The sequence below is a fragment of the Phocoena sinus genome, chromosome 5, assembly GCF_008692025.1.
Source record: "Phocoena sinus isolate mPhoSin1 chromosome 5, mPhoSin1.pri, whole genome shotgun sequence".
Lineage (NCBI taxonomy): Eukaryota > Metazoa > Chordata > Mammalia > Artiodactyla > Phocoenidae > Phocoena > Phocoena sinus.
The window spans coordinates 103,628,078-103,651,222 of record NC_045767.1 but is presented as its reverse complement, the minus strand read 5'-3'; the positions used below and the strand labels follow the sequence as shown (position 1 = coordinate 103,651,222).

General features: G+C 39.9%; 1 protein-coding gene, 1 long non-coding RNA gene and 1 pseudogene across 4 annotated transcripts in view; 1 reads left to right on the top strand and 2 right to left on the bottom strand.

Moving 5' to 3' along the window:
* Positions 1 to 1,356: 1,356 nt before the first annotated feature.
* Positions 1,357 to 22,950, bottom strand: LOC116754262. Of its 2 annotated transcripts, none has more exons than XR_004350024.1 (3): positions 22,939 to 22,950; positions 13,177 to 13,179; positions 1,357 to 1,504 (listed from the first exon to the last, which is right to left on the bottom strand). It is a non-coding gene; the product is annotated as an uncharacterized LOC116754262 (long non-coding RNA). The 2 variants fall into 2 exon arrangements; XR_004350025.1 differs by lacking the exon at positions 1,357 to 1,504 and adding an exon at positions 1,899 to 2,094.
* Positions 4,537 to 5,900, bottom strand: LOC116754260 (annotated as a pseudogene).
* Positions 22,764 to 23,145, top strand: part of HSD17B13 (hydroxysteroid 17-beta dehydrogenase 13) — a 12,799-nt gene continuing 12,417 nt past the window's right edge. For both annotated transcript variants that reach the window (XM_032632740.1, XM_032632739.1), the window contains exon 1: positions 22,764 to 22,973. In XM_032632740.1, coding sequence (XP_032488631.1) covers positions 22,764 to 22,973 — 210 coding nt within the window. The remainder of the gene's footprint in view (positions 22,974 to 23,145) is intronic.

Below are 23,145 nucleotides of genomic sequence, written 5' to 3'. Positions count from 1 at the left end.
CACAGGCTAAAGGACTGCTTAGTCTTCTTCAAGTTTCCATTGCCTTTCATTTTTGCCTCTATTGAGCCAAAAGCCATCGCTTTCATTATTATATTTCCTCTGCAGTGACATCTCCAAGCTTTTCATACGTAATACTGTTGCGTCGGGGTGCTGGGGTGAACACAGTGTTCTAATAAGTGACTGACCTATGCTGAGAATGAAAGATTATATCATGTATGTTTTAAGCTCTGCTCTCCTTCATGTATCCAATTATCATGCTCACTTTTAAGTACAATACTACACTTTCCAATTGTCCCAGTTTTACTTTACTACATGTTCTTTCTGAATGAACTATTCTGTATTTGTTCCTAAAGAATCTCATCCAATTTTTTTTGCCTTACTTCTCTCAACTAGTGGCACACATTTAAAATCTGCCTCCCCAAAATGTTAGTCACCCAGTTTGGTGACATTAGCAAATTTCATGAATAAATTTGATTATGTATCTTTTTTCTAAGTCATTAAAAAAATGTTAGGGACTTCCCTGGTGGCGCAGTGGTTGAGTCCACCTGCCAATGCAGGGGACACGGTGAGCCCTGGTCCGCAAAGATCCCACATGCCGCGGAGCAGCTGAGCCCATGCGCCATGGCTGCTGAGCCTGTGCTCTAGAGTCCGCGAGCCACAACTGCTGAGGCCTGCGTGCCTGGGGCCCGTGCTCCGCAACAAAGAGTGGCCCCCACTCACCACAACTGGAGAAAGGCCCGCGTGCAGCAACAAGGACCCAACGCAGCCAAAAGTAAATAAATAAAATAAATAGATTTTTTTTAAATGTTAAAAACTCAGGACCAACTCTTGTGCAACTCCTCCTAAGTGCCCTTATTCTAACACCCAGATAACAGAGGCCACTTTTTAGGGACTACTTGCTACTCAGTAGTACATATACCAGGATGATTACACAGTAAAGATGTAACATGGAACTAAGTAAGAAAGCTGAAAATTAAATCAAGACCTAAGAAATATAAGGGTTACATACGGAGATCAAGGACTTAGAGCTAAGCATATTCCTATATTTTAATTCCTCTGATACTCTAGAAATTGTTCATTAAATAGTCTTAATAGGATAATAAAACTTGTATAATGGCATCTGACTTCTTTCCCAAGACTTCTAGAGATTTAAAAGTGAAATTTGTCAGTCCTAATCTAGCTAAATTATTTTCGAGTCCTAGTTACTCCTATAGTTCTCATATGCAAAATAGGGACTATAGTATCTCCTTCATAGGGTTGTTGGAAAACTTTAGTGAGATAACTTATGTAGATTGTTTAACACAGTGTGCAGTACATGATAAGCACTAAATGGGTTTTTTTTGTTATTTTTATATATATACTGCAATTTTATTTCAATCGCACAAACGAAGTTGGCATGTAGGAAATTTAAATGAAACAGTACGGTAAAAATAGCAGAGAACCAAAAATTCTAATAAGGAAGTACACCTAAAGCATGAGAATTCAACATTCATTAGTTTTTCATCTTCAGTTTTGATTGACACTTGATGCTTGCTAATTTTGAGACAAACTTTGAGATCATGATGAGTATTCTGAAGGGATTTCATCACCAGCACTAAGATTTGTACATTCAGTTGTTTTGCAGTTGACCTGTTAGCCATTTACATAGTGTATAGTACAGACTTGTCACAGGTCAGATCACAGTGTTGAAGGAAAGAAGTACCTTCCTGTAATTAGAAAGGATCCCCTAAACTGCACTCAGCTTAAGACAAAAGCACAAAAACCATCATAATATTGTGGCTCCAAGGAACATAGTTTTAATAAGGAAAATAACCTAAGCTTCTGTTTCCCATTTTAATTACTGAAATCTCTAACAATGACAAAACTGTCACATAGGACAGTAAATGTATACAGTACTTCAATCAAACTTCTTGGAAAGAACACATTTAGCAATCTGGGATAACGCAGAACGACAGGAAATAAAACGTGATTCAACACTGGTTCTTTTTGTCATTTTACACAGACATCATGTTAATATTAGACCAAGGCACAAAACGTTTAGGGCATAAACCAGTTTCTTTTTTAAGATCTAGCATTTTTACCGTAGTCTTTTACCTTACTTTGGAACACTTGTACCCAGTACTCTATCCTACTATAGACTGTTTAACTTAATCAACAAAATCAAAAGTGATTTCTGACCAGATTTATGGGGGACATAAACATTTGTATCATCAAAGTGTTTGCGTAACCAAAAGTACAATAATAAAGATGAAAATGCCTCCTATTTCTTTTAGAAAGTAGTACTTCATAAGCTTGCCTGCATCTTTAATGTCTTCACTATTGGATGACAATGAATAGTTGATAGAAAAAAAAGAACGGTATACTTGAATTATGATAGCTCATCCATCACAGATCTAAAAATGAAGTTTCTACGTAAACAGGAACTATTTTAACAAGGGGAAAAAAATCCCTCATTCAAACTCTTTGAGTGGTAATGGCTGCAAACTTGCAGCACTTAGAATTCTAACTACGCTATCAACAAGTTCTGTCTTATGAACTTAGATTAAGAAATCTACAAAGCAAATGAAAGTGGATTATTTCTTCAAAATTTTAGTAAAACTACTGATAAAGGTTTCAAAGCAAATATGGCACATAACAACTCAAGCATAAATCAAGATGGAGAGCCTGGAGAATTTTGATTTCCTAAAATTTCAAAAAATTCTATCATTGCAACATACAGGATTTCTCCCTTATTTTAATCTTAGAAGTTTCAAAGAAAAGAGAGTGGATAACATACACACACATGAGTGCCCACACAAACACGCACGCACACACACACACACACGGTGGTAAGTAGAGTATCTAGTTCCTTCTTCCCACCACCTAAGTCTCACTTGATTAAAAGAAAATTATGCGGGACACCCCCTTGTTGTTTTCCCTTTATCTAATGATTTCTGTGACCTTAATTGCTGTCATCATTGTTACTTTTCTAGTATTTCAACATAACAAGATTCAAAAGCAGCTTTGTAGTCAGGAACGTGTACCTGAACACCTGTATAACTGCAGGGCACCAGGGTAATAACAACTGCCAAATTCAGGGATGGAACTTTTGAGTTCCACAGTAAGATGTAATTCATGTGAAGCTCAGAATCATGTTTCAGACCATTGAACTTACTCAAGTTAAAATACAAATAGGTGAAGACATGATGTAAAAGATTAAGTACTTGGTGCTGTTAACATATTTACCAATAAAAGTCACAAAATATTCCTCATTATTATTCATGCAGGTAACTGAGAACGAAGATAGTGCAGAAATTAACTTTAAATAAAAAATTATTCCTTCCCTTCCTCCCATTCCCCTATACTCTACAATATGTTTTCCCTGGGACTAGGCCTTGAAAAGGCCACTACATATTAGTTTGACATGTATTACCGTCTGCAATTTAAAAAGCTAATTTTGTGGTGATTGTAATTACATTATAAAAATGTCCACATGCGGGCTTCCCTGGTGGCGCAGTGGTTGAGAGTCCGTCTGCCAATGCAGGGGGACACGGGTTCATGCCCCGGTCCAGGAAGATCCCACATGCCTCGGAGCGGCTGGGCCCATGAGCCATGGCCACTGAGCCTGCGCGTCCGGAGCCTGTGCTCCGCAACGGGAGAGGCCACAACAGTGAGAGGTCCGCGTACCGAAAAAAAAAAAAAAAAAAGTCCACATGCATAAATCTAAAAAAGGTTGAAAACCTACAGTAAATCTACAATATACTGTTTTACATTTGACCACTGGTTTGTGTTATGTAGGAGTCACAGATTTGGTAGAGCATTGTAACAATTTAGAAAGCCATCTAAATCTTTAAATTCTGGACAAATTTTATGTTTGAATCTACAAAATTGCATGAAGGCTAAACTCGAGAGACTTCTTATCATTCTAAAATTCCTCACTCCGAACAAATCATTTTTAGGACACTTTCTTATAAATATCACCCTTTGAAAGCACATACAATTCGATTTGTTCCACATTTTATGAACTTAACCTACATAGGGCTGAACTCAATTATTCATGGAATATCAAATATGATAGGAAGACAAACCTGAGAGAAACATTTACAATACAATAGCATAACTTGCTAAATTCCTCATCACCATTCTCTGAAAAAAGCTTCTCAAGCCTTTCTCCTCTTTATTTTAGCAATGGATTGTGGAAAATGTGCGATTTTCTCTTGACATGAAAATATTTCAATGCACGGTGATCTTGCCTGACGGATTCAGTATTTTCTGCATAACCGATACAGGAACTCCTATACAACTCTCTTCCATCGTGTTGTAAAGGTCAGAAAAAAGCAGCAAAATGGGAGGGAAATAGCTTACCGCCAGAGTAGTGATGCCTGAAGTCTTTCAAACTATGCTGGTTTTTCCCTCCTTCCAACTGTTTGTCTCCGTTTTCTTCTTACAGCTCACAAAATATAAAGGTTTTGTTGTTGGTAACACAGTTGTTCTTTGTAGGGTTTTTTTTTTTTCCTTTCTCCAGATTAAAGTCCTATCTCTCCTTAGTTTGATTCTCTATGCAGTATTTGACTTGCTCAGTTCCTGCCTGATTGCATCAATGAGCTCTTCTTTTAGCTTAGTTAATTCTTTTCTCATTTCATCTAAAATGTCCTGCTTCAGCCTGTCACAGTCCAGTCCCTCCATCTGGACTCCGTTGGCACTGGGCTGTGACAAGGGCACAGATTTTGGTCTGTGTAATGAATCATAGGACCTGTTGTCAAAAACAACCTGATTTTACCTTGGAGAATCCCATCTGGAAATAACAGGTGACTTGCTGCCACTCATTGTATTTGTTCTTTCCCAAGGTTTTCTTGTCGGTTCAGGTGTATTTGTTGAAGAGGTCTTAGAAGTTACAGGCTCTGAATCTTCAGTTTTGTCCTCTTTTTGTTCTGTTTCTATTTCTGATCCCTTTTTTAGCAATTCTTCTCCTCCTGGCCAGCAGGGCACTCATTTCTTCCATTAAACCACTACCCTCTAATGGAAGGGGTCCATTTCCACCACCCTTATCTGTTTTAGAGGAGGCCGAATTCACACCAGTGGTATTCCCACCACCTGGGAAGGAGGCATCCTCCATCCATGACACTTTCCTAAGTTTTGCTCCAGCAATTGCAGCTGCAAGTCCAGTTAAAGGGCCATGGTCTTCAGACATGGATCCCGAAAAAACTCCAGTTGCAGGGAGGGGAGGAGCAGGAGTGGGGGGGGGGAGAGGTACCTGATTAGGAAGAGGCGGTGGAGGAGGCGGAGGGGGGGGCCCTGAGGACGGAAGTGGAGGGGGTGGAGGGGGCCCTGGGGGTGGAGGGAGCGTGGCTGATGCCTGGGCAGGACCCGGTGAGAGTAGAGGAGGGGGTGGAGGTGCAGGCGGTCCCAAGACAATGCCCTGTTGGGCTGGAGATTTCACGCGGCTGAGAGGCTGCCTGCAAGCCTGGCTCAGAAGCTGAGGAGTCGTCTCCACAGAGGCAGGGGCAGCGGCATTTGCCATTCTTGGCTCTAGCTCCCATTCCAGCTGCTCCCTTTCTAGCTGCTCTTGCCGCTCTCGTTCTGGCCTTTCCCGGTCCAGCCTCTCCAGCCTCTCCCCTCCAGACGATCCTGACGTTCCCTTTCTTGTCTCTCTCTCTCTCCAGCTGCTCCTGTTCTAGTCGCTCCCTCTCCAGCCTTTCCCTTTCTAATCTCTCCCTCTCCAGTCTCTCCCTTTCCATTCTTTCTCTCTCCAGCCTTTCCTGCTCCAGCTCCTTTTGTCATTGCTGTTCTTGTAGCTGCCTTCTTTGAATTTCCAATTCTTGTGATGGGCCATTCTGAACTTGGGCAGGTAGTTGTGAATTTTGTCAAGGCAATATTGGCCCCGTTTCCTGTGAATTCAACACTTCTAAGGCATGCGTCATGGCACTTGTGAAGACATTGGCATCTTCTTTGCTGCCAAAGTTGAGACCAGACACCTGTCTAGCAACCCTTTAGGAATGGCACAATTTATCACGACCTGATGGTCCTGAATCTTCCTGCCCACCACTCTGAATGTGTTGTTGCCTGTATGATGATATATATGAACTCTGCTGAACCTGACTGAACCACCAGCTGGCACCCACATTTTATTGGCATCATCATAAACCATCACAGCAGCTCTTGCCTGACAGATACTCTGTTCACGTCTCATTGTGCTTTCTTCTTTATGCCTTTAGATGTAGAAGATCCTTGTAGGTTCCAGTCTTTTTTATCGATGGTTGTTCAGATGTTATTTGTGGTTTTGGTGTGTTCATGAGAAGAAGTAAGCGCAAGGTCCTTCCACTCCACCATCTTGAAAGACTCCTCCTGTTTTTGTTATTATTAATGCTAAAACGGCTTGAGCATCTGTGTTGCGCTAGATACTACAAGTCAGTTATGTTATGGTTTGTATGGTAACTTAACTTACTCACTTAGCACCAAATCAAAGCTAAAACGTCATTGAAATGTTTTGTTTCTGAAGACTACTTCTGATTTCAGTTTGGGACCCACCCTGGAACCTGAGGCAGTGGTAAACAAGCCGATAGATGGGATCCTGACTGAGCAGAAAATCATCTTTATTCCATCTTCTATAAGCTTTTTAACAGTGGTGGAAAGGTAAGCCACAGTGATGTTTGTCAGCATTATAAATAAAGGTTACCTATTACATGTTTTTACTCAGATTTAAAACCAGGCATTTGATAAAAGTACAATTAAATGTAATTGAATTAATAAAAATAATAAGCTTAAAGAATCCATCCATTTTTAAAACCACATTTTTTAATCATTCAAGCAAGATTGGTATAGCAATTGGGCAAAGGAACTGAATAATTTCCATATGTTTTTTAAGTTTTTTGTGTTTTTTTTTTGGTTTTTGGTTTTTGCGGTACGCGGGCCTCTCACTGTTGTAGCCTCTCCCGTTGCGGAGCACAGGCTCCGGACGCGCAGGCTCAGCAGCCATGGCTCACGGGCCCAGCCGCTCAGCAGCATGTGGGATCTTCGCGGACCGGGGCACGAACCCGTGTCCCCTGCAACGGCAGGCGGACTCTCAACCACTGCGCCACCAGGGAAGCCCTGTGGTTTTTTTTTTTTTGAAGAAAGAAATTTGTATAATTCTGGAAGTCCTGTCTTATAAATGAATGCATATGAAGGAGGATAGTTTCTAAGCATTATTACATAATGGAATTATGGGACAATGATTTTGGAGGAGACCATAGTCAGGTTTTAGATATTCATTTAAATATACAACAGATAATCACTGAGCTCTTCCTTTGTGCAAAATTATACTGAAGCATAGGTATTGCTAAATAATCTTTTATAATTTTAGAGACCCTTGAGCCTTGCTACTTCAAATGTGGTCCATGGACCAGCAGCATCAGCATCACCTGGGAGTTTGTTGGAAATGCAGAGTCTCCTGATCTCCTGAATCAGAATTTGTATTTTAATATGACCCATAGGTGATTGTATGCATATTCAAATTTGAGAAACATTTCTTGGGAGCAGTAGCTCTCAACTTTGGTGCCCATTAGAATTCACCGGGGATTTTAAAAAATGCTAACACCTGATACCTGCTCCCAAGATCCTGATCTAAATGGTCTGATCTAAATGGTCTGTGGGCCTGGTCTCTGAGGGATACATCCTTCTAAGTGATTCTAATGTACAGCCAAGATTGGAAACTGCTGGTTTAAAGACTGTCTCATCACAGCACATTACCCCATTACTTTTCTGGGAGGAAGGCTGTGTGGCAGTGAGTCTGGTCAGGGGAAAGTGAAGAGGTACCTTTGGTCAGGAAAAGAAAAAAAGCCTCTCCTGCCTGTCCCTAAAGTCAGGCTTCCCCAACATGGATCACTTGGGAAGTCAATTTAAAAAATAGGGCTTCCCTGGTGGTACAGTGGTTGAGAGTCCGCCTGCCGATGCAGGGGACGCAGGTTCGTGCCCTGGTCTGGGAGGATCCCACATGCCGCGGAGCGGCTGGGCCCGTGAACCATGGTCACTGAACCTGTGCATCCAGAGCCTGTGCTCCGCAACGGGAGAGGCCACAGCAGTGAGAGGCCCGCATACTGAAAAAAAAAAAAAAAAAAAAAAAATAGAAAAATCTCACCTCTAGAGATTTTAATATAGGATGTTTGAATTGGGATCCAGGAATCTCTATTTTAACAAGCAACTGTCACAGGCATTTGGTTCAAAGATCGTACTTTGAGGACTACTGACGTAGAGCCTTAAAAAAAAATTCAGGAGATCAAAAGCATTAAGTGGCTTGTGTCAGGCTTTTTAGCCCCTTCTTCTAGGAACTATGGTTGAAACTACCTTAAAGGTTTAGGTAGTAAAGCTCAAGGATCTTCTTGGTGCATAAATGAATTAAAACCTGTGAAGTGTTTCACATTTGACTTGTCACATTATGTAAGCCCTCAGTGATCACAGTCCTTTAGAAGGTAACTCTCTGAGGGAAGTAATTTTGCCTGGTTTTCATCACTATATCCTCGCACTTTGTTTGGTTTTTTTGTTTTGTTTTGTTTTGTTTTGCAGTACGCGGGCCTCTCACTGTTGTGGCCTCTCCCATTGAGAAGCGCAGGCTCCAGACGCGCAGGCTCAGCAGCCATGCCTCATGGGCATAGCCGCTCCACGGCATGTGGGATCTTACCGGACCGGGGCACGAACCCATGTCCCCTGCATCGGCAGGCAGACTGTCAACCACTGCGCCACCAGGGAAGCCCTATATCCTCGCACTTCGAAGAGTTGATGGACACATAGGAGGCACCAAAATGTTTGTTAATTAGATAAAGAGTACCTAGACCTTTAACATAGAGACTCACAGTTTGTGTTCTGGAGTTAGGTGAAGTTGTGTTTTTCTGACTTGCTCGCTACATGAACATGGATGAGTTATCTAACTTCTTTGAAGCTCAGTTTCTTCATGGAGACAACAAGTCTTTATAGGGCTGTGAGGAATAAACAAAATAATGCATTTAAAATATTCAGTGTACTATATTATGTAAGTAATATAATATATACTATATATAGTATATATGTTGTATATACTATAAAATATTATAGTATACTATAAGTAATAAATGTTATGCACTACTGTCATTGTAAGTATCACTATTATTAATATTGCCCTGATATTCCTCTGACTACGAATGTTTGGTGCTCAACTTCCAAACCTTATTTTAATGCCATCTAAGCAGATGTCTGTATATAGTTAAACTGACTTACATATTCTGTTTAGTTTCTCTCAGACTCATTGGAATGTGACAAGTTCCTCAAAATTCTTAAGTATAGGGTGGGGAGAAAAAAATTAAACCTACTGTGTGTCCATCACCATTTAAGGCATTTATGTTAACACATTGATTCTTCACAAGAACACTCTGGGGTATGTGTTAACTCTTTCGTTTACATCTAAGGAATTTAAACGCTTTTGTTAATTTGTTCAGCATTATGCTCAAAACCAAGTATACTGTTTGCATTTTCTTTTAGCAGTTCTGCTTCCACAGTCTCTTAGTGGAACATTTTATTAGTTTCTGGATTATAAAGTATAAAATTATTTCCTATTCTTATTTCCTTTCCAATGTCAGGTTTCTTTTTTTTAAGAGCCTTTAGTATCTGAATTATTCAGTTCTATACACCTTGTATCTTAGATCTTTTGAAGAATATTCAAGTATATTTATTTTGAAGACTAAATCTTTCAAGTCACTCCTACCCTAAAGAAGGCTAAACTTCCTTCCTTTTCCTTTTCAAAAGGAAATGGATTTCATTGGAAAGAACATATAATAGTGACTCAGAGTAAATGTTCTTAATCTTATTTAAGATGAACATGGACAAGATATATGATAAATATAAGTATTCTTAAAGATATTTTACAAATGTACTTAATATTAATTTCCTAATGATTTTCATGTATCTTTCTTTTAGGATCCTTCCTGAGCGTTTCCTGGCAATTTTAAAATGAAAGATTGATGTTAGGTTTGATGCAGTTATTGGATATAAAATGAAAGAAAAATAAGTGCTTGGTCTTTTGAAAACTGATTTACAAAGTTTAAGCTGATTTCATCTAATATTAATCAGAATTTTAATGTTTGGACTTCTGCTTTTCCTAATTACCTTTTTTTCTTCAATACCATCTTTTGAGGTTCTGGCAGGTCCTAATGTCATATAATACACAGAAATATATGAGGAACTGATTTTGTGAAAAAATGAAGAAAAAGAGAAACAGTTTTACAATAATTCCCAAGATTCTGTGGCTCATTGAAGGCTCTGCAAGCTTTGTACTAAAAATATTTAAGATGTATTTTTATTTTTAATTACACTTAAATTTTATATAATTCACATTTCCTTTTCTATTCTACATCAAAATGGAAACTTCAAACTCGCTAAATACAATGAAGGACTATATCTAGTGGTATTTCATAATGAATCTCATGCGATATAAGAAATATTGCTCAAACATTCCAGCCTACACATTACTACTGCTTTCTGAGAAATACCTCACATTCCAATGCCAAACATTTCGGCACAAGGAAATTAGAGATGAACACGTGTTGCAAGGATAAAAGCATCTTTGGGATTTGAGGCAGAGAATTGGGAGAATGTACCCATAAGTAGCAACAATAATAAATGGACCAAACTTAAACTTTTGGTGTTTCTATCTTTTTATTTTGAACAGAACATAGCTTAACCTTCAAATGAAAGGAAAATGGATTATGTGATCAAGGTCTTTTTCTTTTTCTCTTTTAGTATCTGGAAATCTGTTTAAGGAAAGTTATACTATAGATTCTGTAACATATAAGTAAATTTCATCTGAAGGTATTTCTACAATAAATTTCTCCCTGTTTCCCATCAACTAACTTCTTCTAATACAGAGAATCAAAATTAAATGTAGAATATACATCAAAATATATATTCTACATTTACTTGATGTAAGTACATACCAGAGTCAAAAATGCCTGCTTTCCAGGGACTTTCCTGGTGGTCCAGCGGTTAAGACTCTTGCGTTTTCATTGCAGGGGGTACGGGTTTGACTAATATCCCGAATGCCACCTGGTGCAGCCAAAAAAAAAAAAAAAGGTCTGCTTTCCAAAATATCATTATATTGAATATTGTAACTTGGAGTCCTCTCCATACTTTAGTTCTACTAGAATATCTGTGAATCGCCAGCATTTATGGATTTACCTAGACCCTATTATGTTAGCAGAGAATGACACTAGAAGGTGGAGAGTCCGTTATAGTCATCTTTTAACTCATTTTGAAACGGATTGTTTGTTCTTTTGATTAAGTTACACCAGTTCCAGCTTGTCAAGTGGCAAGTTTCAACAGACTAGGAGAAAGCCTTTAGTGAAACTTCAGTAAGATAACTGAGGCCCAAAATGTACTGACAGCTTTCCTCTTTTCACAATAAACTTGCTTTGGCTCTTAACACACTTGTCTAAAATTAGCACTTGGATGAATTTTGGCATTGACCATTGTGAGAAATAAGTACTACTTCTCTTTTTTGCGAGGTACTTCCTGGATATTATGCTAGCTCTGAACCCACTTCTCAGTAGTTTAATGGGAAAATCCATCTCAGCCATCAACCGTGCTACTTGTAAGGGTCACACCAAAATCAGAGAGGCTTACATTGTTTTCAGGTAAATACAGAAAGACACCCAATTGTCAACTGTCATGGTACCCTGTGGTCCTAAACTAGGACCTTGAAGACCGATGGCTCTCTCCTTTGCAGGGTACAGAAATCCTGACTGTGGCGGTGAGCCACCCTCCCTGGACACACCCTAAAGCCTTCTTCTGAGCCCTTGCTGTCACGCTGGGGCTCTGCCATGGGACTGCTGAGGCTCACCAGCCTCTCTCCTATTCCCTTTGAGAATATGTCCATGCTTGCTTCAGAAACACTATTCCCCACCCCTGCCCCCATGCCACCATTCTCACTTGCCAGAAATCTACACTTTTTAATGGAAATGAGGATTAGAAAGAGTGGGGAATCAGACCAAAGAAAAGGGTTAAAACTGACCCTCAATACCTTTTCAACACCAACCTGGCTAGTGAGTAAACGGCCAGTAAGTATTTTACAGTGGGGAAGGGGAGCAATTAAGAGCCTCCTCTCCCAGGCTGGGTGATAGATTTACCTCCTTGGACAATTCTATGTGTGTGACATCATTATCCCCATTTCAAAGATGAGATAACTATAGACCAGGGAAGTTCACCAAACACGTAAAATCACATGGCTACTTAGAAGTCAAGCTCAGGATTTGAACCCATGTTTGCTGACCTCACTATCATACAGCCTCAGTGGAATTCTTGGAGAGTTGAACCATCACCCTATACAAGCTCTACTTTTACCCAAGCTTTCCTTTATGTTTAAACAATATTCCAAAAGCAGCCAATGAAAATCTCTGATGGCAATTGAAGCTATTCAATCTGGGATTATTTTAAAGTAGAATAAAATGCTACAATGCAGATGCCCAATTATTCCACCTAAAACAATCCAACCAGGCCTGGCCCCAAATCACCATAGTCTAAAGTTTCCTGAAATTGGGAATTCCCTGGTGGTCCAGTGTTTACAACTCTTTGCTTTCACTACCAAGGGTGCAGGTTCAATCCCTAGTTGGGGAACTAAGGTCCCACAAGCCACATAGATAGATAGACAGAGAGATAGATGATAGATAAATAGATAGGTAAAGTTTCTTGAAATTAAAATACTGAGCCTGAAAATATTGGAATAGTCGTAATCTACACTGGACATCACATCCTTACCCCAAATAGATAGGAGTTTCCACTTGACCTGAGAGCCAATCTGACCACTTGAGTTCTTTGGTTTTGGGGGGTTTTTTCGTCTAGGGATGACTAGGTCAACCTCAGAATTGGGGAGATGTGCCTTTTACTTTTATAGTCATCCCTATAATTACAGGCACCCTAGAACTGCAAAAAGAGCACTGGTCAATGTAATTCACATTGGCTCTTCTGAAATCTCAGTTTTTTCATCTATAAAAGGATCAAATTAGGTTACATAGGCTCCTAGATTATCTCCAGTTCCAGTTAAATAGATGTTTTTAAATCAACACATGGAAAACCTAGCATCTTCTCTACCCCATCTGTGTTCCCTAACAGAATGACACTTTTAACGAGTGTCTAAGCCAGAATCCTGGAGCTATACCTGCCTCCTCTTCCCTCACCTTCATCTCTCACCTCACCAACATCCTAATCCCCAGCACACACATTCAATATCAATCATCATTCCCACATTTATACTTCCAAGCCCAAATCTTCCCTCTGAACACCAGACAGATATCCAGTGCCCTCTTGATATCTCTGCCCATATGGCCAATAGGCATTTCAAGGTAGCATTGCCGAAAGTGAGCTTTTAATGTTCTCCCAAACCTGTTTCAAACCCCATTAATTAGTTGCTCAGGCCAAAAAGATTCGTGTCATCCTCAGTTCCTCTCTCTCACTCCCATATCCATCATGAAAACAATTCTGCTCCACTTTGAAAATATATCCAGAATTCTGTCACCTTTTCATCCCCACTGCTACCCCCAATCCAAGTCTCCCTCACCTCTTGTACCCCTTTCTGCTACTCCAAACACAGCAGCCAGATTGACTCTTTGGAATATGAGCTCATGTCATGCTTCAGCTCAAAATCCTTCATTAACTTCTTATGTAAAAGCTAAAGTCCTTACCATGACCTACAAGGCCATATGTTGTCCAGTCTTCTTACCTGCTACTTTACTACCTTATTAGGATTCTCCAGAGAAACATAACCAGTAGGAGGTTTTATATACATACATACTGGCAGACAGATAGAGAGAAAGAGACAGATGTATTTCAAGGAATTGAGGAATCAGCTTATATGATTGTGGAGGCTATAAAATTTGAAATTTGTAGAGGAAACTGGCAGGCTGGAAACTCTTGGGCAGAAGTTGATACTGCAGTCTTGAGGCAGAATTTCTTCTTACTCAGGGTGTCTTAGTTCAGGCTGCTGTAACAGAATGCCAAAGACCAGGTGGCTTATGAACAACAGAAAATTATTCTTCACACTTCTGGAGGCTGGAAGTCCAAGATCAAGACACCAGCAGATTCAGTGTCTGGTGAGAGCCTGCTTCCTGGTTCACAATCAGCCAGCCTATCTTCTCGGTGTGTTGTCACAGGACAGAAGGGACAGGGGAGCTCTCTGAGGTCTCTTTTTTTTTTTTTTAATTTATTTATTTTTGGCTACGTTGGGTCTTCGTTGCTGCGCGCAGGCTTTCTCTAGTTGCAGCAAGCGGGGGCTGCTCTTCGTTGCGGTGCACAGGCTTCTTATTGCAGTGGCTTCTCTTGTTGCAGAGCATGGGCTCCAGGCGCACGGGCTTCAGTATTTGCAACACGTGGGCTCAGTAGTTGTAGTTTGTGGGCTTAGTTGCTCCGAGGCACGTGGGATCTTCACGGACCAGGGCTCGAACCCGTGTCCCCTGCACTGGCAGGTGGATTCTTAACCACTGTGCCACCAGGGAAGTCCCGTGAGGTCTCTTTTATAAGATACTAATTTCCTTCATGCGGGCTTCCAAAGGCCCTTCCAAAGGCCCCAAGTTATAATGGCCAATGTCAACAATATTAGTTGTTTTGAAACGGCTGGTATAGAACTACAAGTGTGTTAGAGTGATAAATTAAGTGTGTTCCTTTAAATAAGGAATCTTGGAGGCAGAATCCGCAGGAAGAGTTCATTGGAACAGGAGTAACTGATAGAGACAAGACCCCCTGGGGCATAATCATTACACCCCTCTTGCACACTCCTTGAAATGAACCCACTGAAGGCTCTTCACTAGAGGACCCGATACCCCCTGCTGAGAGCTGTTCTAGACGGACAGCTGCTGGAGGCTCTGTCAGAGTAGAGGGCGACTTCTGCTCACAACCTGCGGCAGGACCAGAGACCACTGCTTGTGCTGAGATGCCTCCTTCCCAGACTTCTCCTTGGAGTGGTTCTTAACCCCTTTCCTATTTTCCCTACTTTGACTAACCTGTGTTTTGTGCAAAAACCAAGTGATTTGTGAATTGAATATTGGCTACATTTTGTATAGCTCTAATGTCATGATTCTTTGCTGGACCCTGAGACAAACACCACACTTCCAAATACCATTACATTGGAGGTTAGATTGCAACTTGTGAACCTCGGAGGGACACAAACATTCAGTCTATAGCACAGAGAAAGCTTGGTTTTGCTTTCAAAGGCTTGCAATGGATTCAGTGAAGCCCATCCACATTATCAAGAATAATTTCCTTTTATTTAAAGACTGCTGATTGTAGATGTTAACCACATCTACAAAATACCTTCACACTCAACCACTGTGCCACCAGGGAAGCCCAGTCCCTTTTTTTTTTTAATTTATTTAATTAATTTATTTTTGGCTGCATTTGGGCTTCGTTGCTGTGCGTGGACTTTCTCTAGTTGCAGTGAGTGGGGGCTACTCTCTGTTGTGGTGCTCAGGCTTCTTATTGCGGTGACTTCTCTTATTGCAGAGCACATGCAGGCTTCAGTAGTTGTGGTACATGGGCTCAGTAGTTGTGGCGCACAGGCTTAGTTATTCCCCGGCATGTAGGATCTTCCCGGACCAGGGTTCGAACCCATGTCCCCTGCATTGGCAGGCGGATTCTTAACCACTGTGCCACCAGGGAAGCCCCATACTAGTCCCTTGATGTTTCTCAACCCACCAGACATGCTCCCATTTCAAGACCTTTGTACATTACTCTTTTCTCTCCAGAACCTTTTCCTCCAGATATCCACATAACTAGCTCCCTCTTTCCTTTAAGTCTTTTTCCTTAGGTCTTTTCAGAATTTCTCACTCCATACCTAAAACCGCAACCCTGCTTACACAGCCTACATACATTTGCATTTCTCCCTCTGTTCTCTAATCTTCTCCTTGGCACTTATCATTATGGAGCATGCTACATATGTTGCTTACTTATGCTCTTTATTGTCAACATTGCCCTTAGAGTGTAAGCTTCCCAAGGGAAGAGATTTGTTTTGTTTTTAATATTCAGTTATTTATTCATTCATTCATTTGGCTGCTCTGGGTCTTAGTTATGGCATGCAGGATTTTTGTTGCCACGTATGGGAGCTTCGTTGCTGCATGCAGGATCTTTAGTTGAGGCATGGGGGATCTAGTTCCCTGACCAGGGATCAAACCCAGGCCCCCTGCATTGAGAGCTCGGAGTCTTAGCCACTGGACCACCAAGGAAGTCCAGGAGGTGATTTGTTTTTATGTATTTTGTTCACTGCTATACCCCCAATGCCTGGAACAGCCCATAAAACGTACCAAGTATTTGATATATTTTTTTAATGAATGCATATTTCTTCCATGATTCTAGCTCCTAAATATCTCCTTTGTACCACCCTCATTCAGACCACCATCATTTCTGACCTGGATTACTGAAAAACCTCCTAACTGGTCTCCCTTCATCTCTTCTTATCCTTCTTCCAATGCCATCTCCAGCTTGCAGCGTTTCTAAATCTGATGATAGCAGTCTCCCACTCAAAACCTTTTACTAGCCCTCACTGTTGTTAAGACTCTGAGAGCTTAAGCCTTTGCTGTGTCTCTATCTTCTCTCTACCTGACACTCTGTGCTCCAAGACAGAGCTTCCTATTCCTTGCATGTGCTATGATCTCTCACCTCCTGGTACCCATACACCTGGTTTCCTATGTCTGGAACATTCGTATCCCCTTCATCATCCAGCTAACTCCTTCTCACCTTATCAATTTGGCAGTACACAGAAGCCTTGATGGTGAACTAATGAACCCCTCCAGAAAGGGGGAAAAAAGTATTTATTTGAAAAGATTACATTCTTAAACTTCTACTTGGCAGATTACTGTAGTTAGACTAAACAAACTGTGGATTAAAACAATGTGCACAGATTCCATAACTTCCTCATCTTATGGCCTCCAAAGGAATAATGACTTAGTGTTGATCTTGCTTTACACCATGATATACCACCTACCCATTATCAATTACAATATCATATCAACTCTTCTGAGCTCTACAGTGTGCAAGTGACGTTCACAGAATGGCTCTGCTCAGAAGGTAAAGTCCAACTTGGATGATACCTCTGCCAATGTTCTCTCCACATTGTCCTTTTCCTTCCCTTTCTTTTGCTATGTAAATGCTATGATTAATATTACCATCATTATTATCTGTGTTCCAAATTATAAATCGCTAGTTATGCTATTCCATCTTTTTCCCTTTCTGGTTATCATTACTTGTGTAAAAATCATTACATTTCTAAAATTGACAGTCAGAGGGGTGGCTCTCAAGAGGGATATTAATTTAAAAGAGAAAAAAAAGCAGACTAAATTCAAAAAATATTTCAGTTCAATAAGAATCTAAATGTTATAGATGGTATTAGTTTAGTCAACAAAATTTTTCCAAAAGCACCTCATCCTAAAATGTAATGCAAAGAGAAATTAATGATAAACGTGATGTGCCTTCATTCATATCAGTAGGAAAAAACTGATGTAACGTGATCAGAGTAAACTAAACGTTTTTACTTGTTACGAAAATTTGTTGAAATGAAGCCAATGATGTCATGAAGACATGCAAACAAAACTCTTCAACTCTTAAAAAAAAAAAAAAAGCAAGGGGGGTAGATTCTATGTTTCTAGTATTTGTTGAGAAAGTTAAACCTGTATTTGAGGAATATGAACATTCTCACCCCAAGATAACAAAAAAAAAATAGTTTTTTTTTTTTCCAGGTGATCTCAGTCTGAATGAAATTTCTCAGCATCCAAACTATTTGAGCATAATGTGAACTAAGTAACATTAACAAAGTGATTTTCACTTTCTCAAAGTTTCTTAATTCTTGGATAATACAGATATCCCAGAAGGTAAAAGAATCTAGATTCTGCTATAAAATTTTTCATTGCCTTTTAGAAGGATATCAGTAGTATATGAATTTGCATGGTGTGAGTCCTCTGGTCTGGCCCACTCTGAGCAAGTGAAATATTGAACTTAGAGGCATTCAACCTGAAAACGGATTCCTGATGTTGCAGCCAGCATGAAGTCTGATCTAACTCACCTATGTTAACATTTAAATATTTAAATGGATCCATATAAACATCACTGCAAACCTGCATGCAGACTGATATATAGTCAAGTACTCTTTTTTTATAAATACACTCAGGGTTAAAACTTAAAGAGCCAATTATACTCTCTCCAATGCGATATAGTATAGCCTAGGTCAGGATGCCTCAACCTTGGTACAACTGACACTTGGGGCTGGATAATTCTTTCCCTCAATGCACAGGGCTGTCTGTGGATTGTAAGATGTTTAGCAGCATCCCTGGCCTTTACCCACTAGATGCCACTAGCATGCCTGAGGTGTGACAACCAACAATGTCTCCAGTCATGGCAAACTGTCTCCTTTGGGGCAAAAGTATCCTTGGTTGAGAACTATTTGGCTGGCTGGTTTTAACTTAGTTGGTCTAAGTTAAAAGTTGGGGCACTGCAATCTGACTTCCTGAATCCTAACTCAACGTCTTACTGGCTATGTGACTTTAGCAAGTTACTTCACTTTTCTTTCCATCAGTTTCTTCATCTGTACAATGCTCATTCTAATAGGACCTGCCTCAAATATTTCCTGTGAGGATTAAATAAGTTGTTACCTAAAGCCCTTATATCAGTCTATGGCAAATAGTAAGCACTTAATAAATTTAAGCTATTACTATTATTATTATTTGGTTTATATAACCATTTACTACTTGAAAATCTACTTCATATACATGCTCTCTCATCTGAGTCTCATATCCCCCTTGTGTGTGGGTATGTGAGGAAGCTTGAACTTATGATGTGTTGGTAAAGGTCTGTGTTGGGTAAAAGCATTTTACCCAGAAGCATTTATTTTTATCATTATTTTCCAGATAAGAAAAGTGAGACATAGAAAAAATAAAAAGAATTGCTTGAAGTCATGCCACTTTTCGTGTGTGTGTGGTAAAATATACATAATATAATGTTTACTACTTTAACCATTTTTATTTGTATTTTATTTTATTTTATTTTTTATTTTTAAATCTTTTGGCCATGCAGCATGTTGGATCTTAGTTCCCAGACCAGGGATCCAACCTGCCCTGTGCATTGGAAGCATGGAGTCTTAACCATTGGACCACCAGGGAAGTCCCTTAACCACTTTTAAAAGTAAAGTTTAATGGCATTAAGTATATTCATGTTGCTGTGGAACCATCACCACCATTCATCTCCATAGCTGTTTTTAAACTAAAGTATAGTTGATTTAAGATATTGTGTTAGTTTCAAGTATACAACAATGAGATCCAGTTATACATATTTTTTCAGATTACTTTCTGTTATAGCTTATTATAAGATATTGAATGTAGTTCCCTGTGCTATACAGTAAATCCTTATATTTATCTATTTTATATATAGTAGTGTGTACTATTAAACTCATACTCCTAATTTATCCTTCCCTGTCCTTTCCCCTTTGGTAACCATAAGTTTATTTTCTATATCTGTGAGTCTGTTTCTGTTTTGCAACTAAATTCATTTGTATTATTTTTTTAGATTCCACATATACATGGTATCACATAATATTTGTCTTTCTCAGTTTGACTTAATCCACTTAGTATGATATCCTCGAGGTCCTCCATGTTGCAGCAAATGGCAACATTTCATTAGTTTTTATGGCTGAGTAATATTCCATTGTATATATTTATCATGTCTTCTGGGAATAGGCCCTTTATCTAAATTCCTTAGGCAGCTTATGGAGAAGTAAAAAAAAAGACTTCCCAAGTCTTCTGTTTCTTAAAAATAATCAGCCTAAATTAATCTTCATGCCAAGGAGACACATTTCGGGGTGGAAAATTTTGTTCCCTTATTATGCATATATCACATTTTGTTTATCCATTTATCCATTGATGAACACTTAAGTTGTTTCCACTTTTGAGGTATTGGAAGTCACACCCCCTTGTAAGTGAATACTTCTGGCTCTTGGTCTAATGCTCTTTTCCAAATTATCACAAAGGGAACTGATATAACCTATAATCTCCCCCAAACACAAGAGGTTTTCAGGGTAATGGGCATCTCATGTAAAATGATTAGCAAATTGAGACATATTGAGCTTTTATGAATAAATCAATCAAACTAAGCTTGGTGAGTCCATGCTTTAAGATTCCTTAAGATAATATCTCTACTTTCTTCTTTTCCTTCATTAAAAAACAAAACAAACTCAAAAACATTTCACAGAGAGATACCAAGCAACCATTAGCTGATGCAGTATCTCTAGGATTATTTCTAGAAGTAAAACTTCATGGTTGTGGACAAAGAATTGTTGCCTGCCATTTTGTAAACAATAAATGTTGCTCTCCATCAAGCCATCAGCCACTGCAGCTGCCCAACCATGCACCTTGAGGGGAATTCAGGATAGAGAAAGACAGGATACTGGCCCAAAATAGTTAAGATGCATATCAAAGGAATAATGTCAAGAAGCCCAGATTCTTGCATCTTCCCATACATAGAAAAGCACTAAAATTATTAACTTGAGATGTCTGTTTTGTGTGATTAGCAATAAACTTTGATGTTTGACTACATTTTTTTTCCCAGCAAAAACTACTATATATCCTGGCTCTGAAACCACAGAAATGCATCTCGGCGGCAGGGGGCTCAGAGGAGCTCTGGTTCTTTTTGTCTCAGCATAAAAAGAATTCAGCAAAAGGCAAAGTGATAGTTAAGAAGTGATTTATTAGAATAGGACACTTGTGAGGCTTACAAACAGGCAGGCAAGCAAGCGTTAGTGGGTTACATTTTTATAATCAAAGGAAGAGCAGGATTGGGGGGGGAGACCATCTTCTTCCTCCTTCTTCGAGTCTTCCATCAACTCCTCCTAACTGTTGGGTGGGGGAGTTTTTGGCACTATGTGGCCCATCCGGGACTGTCATGGTGCTATGGAAAAATTATTTCAGGTCTCAGTATAATGACGGTCTTTCACTTTGAAGTGTCACCTTTCCCAAATTACTGCTTTTTATGTGTGAAGAGAGCATGTCCTAGGGGGTCATTAACTTGTTGACATTCACTGGGCGGGATGTAGGACTGGGCGGGATGTAGGCCTTATTTTTCCACTATTGTTTTATTGTCTTCAGGCATGACTCATGCCTCCATTGCATGGTTTTGTTGCTAAGCAAGCCTGTCTGGCTTTGCTGCTAAGCGATTTGCTGTTTCACAAGTCAAGCAAGCCCACAAAGTTTCAATATTTTCCCATTGCTTTCTTGAGTGATCGTTGACTTACTGTGGTTTCCCAAAGCCCCCTAAAGTTCCCTTTCTATCTACAGTCCCCTAGTGGGACTTCTAATATTTTTTTTTGGCTGCACCATGCAGCATGCAGGATCTTAGTTCCCCGACCAGGGACTGAACCTGCGCCCTTGGCAGTGAAAGCACAGAATCCTAACCACTGGACTGCCAGGGAATTCCCTAAACTAACTATTTGATTACCCTACTCTATCCCTATCAGCTCCTCCTTTACCTCTTTGGAGCAGTACGCTGTATGAGAGGGTATAACATCAGGCTATAGTCCTCAGGCCACCAAATAAAGCATAATTCTCATTTTTTAGATTGTGCATCTTTTTTTCAGTTGCCATGGTGAAACATAGAACAGAACTGCTTCTCAGAAATTAAGTCCATATTATGCCAGAGAGCTGCTTAAGAATGATAAAGGAAAGGTGCTAATGTTTCTCCTGAATTTAAAAAAGTGAGTTTTTTTATTAGCAGAATAAAAAGAATTGGTCCTAATTAACTTTGGGCAAATAAATCAGAGTATTGATTTCACTACAGTAATAAATATTGATTTTTTTAAATAAATTTATTTTACTTTATTTTTGGCTGCGTTGGGTCTTTGTTGCTGCATGTGGGTTTTTCTCTTGTTGCGGAGAGCAGGGGCTACTCTTCGTTGCGGTGTGCAGGCCTCTCATTGCAGTGGTTTCTATTGTCGTGGAGCACTGGCTCTAGGTGTGCGGGCTTCAGTAGTTGTGGCGCACGGGCTTAGTTGCTCTGCAGCATGTGGGATCTTCCCAAACCAGGGCTCGAACCCGTGTCCCCTGCATTGGCAGGCGGATTCTTAACCACTGTGCCACCAGGGAAGCCCCAATATTGATCATTTTTCTTCAGAAACTGAACTGCAAGAAAAGTGTGCCTCCTGAAAGTAGAGGAAGTTTAAAACTATGCCTTTACTGTGGAATATAATAGCAATTAGCACATGGGAATAGGCATGGACGATGGAGGTACAAATGTAGAGAAATGGAATGATAGATACAATAAGAGGGCACCATTTCATTGAACTGTTAGCTACCATAAATCCCATGACCGGATTTCATTCCAATGATAAATGGTTTACCTTTAAATAACTTATGCCCTATACTATGCTTGCATTCATTTTAAACTTAATTGAGTATGAGCCGAATACAAAATAAAATATCAACTTTTAAATCAAGGTATATAGATGTCAAATCAGTGCTTGAAAACTAATAAAATATGGTATTAAACAACAACAACCAAAAAGAAAATCCAGAGGGGACTTTCTCTTGAGTTCCCTTGTCCCCATGCCAAGTTTTTACTAGCAATTGATACCACTTCAAAAGCTCAAAGTGCATCTAACGCATTAGAACACATGGACAAAGCCTGCCTGCAAATCTAGCTTACCTCTGCCAGTCCCATCAACACCTGGAACACAGCTCTTCCCTGGAGCTCTCTGAAGAGGGTGGCTCTTTGCTGGGACTAGACAGGGACTGAACCAGAGGAGAAGAGTACAGAGCAGAGCCATGAATATTATCTTGGATCTCCTCCTGCTTCTGATCATCATCATCTACTCCTACTTAGAATCCTTGGTGAAGGTTTTCATTCCCCAGAGGAGAAAATCTGTGGCTGGAGAGATTGTTCTCATTACAGGAGCTGGGCATGGAATAGGAAGGCATACTGCCTATGAATTTGCAAAACGGAAGAGCAGACTGGTTCTGTGGGATATTAATAAGGTACTGGATTCATTTACCCACCTTTTAAAGTTACAAGTGAGACAGGTGTTTAAAAACTTATTTGACTTGGGGCTCCCCTGGTGGCGCAGTGGTTGAGAGTCCACCTGCCGATGCAGGGGACACGGGTTCGTGCCCCAGTCCAGGAAGATCCCACATTCCGCGGAGCCTGCGC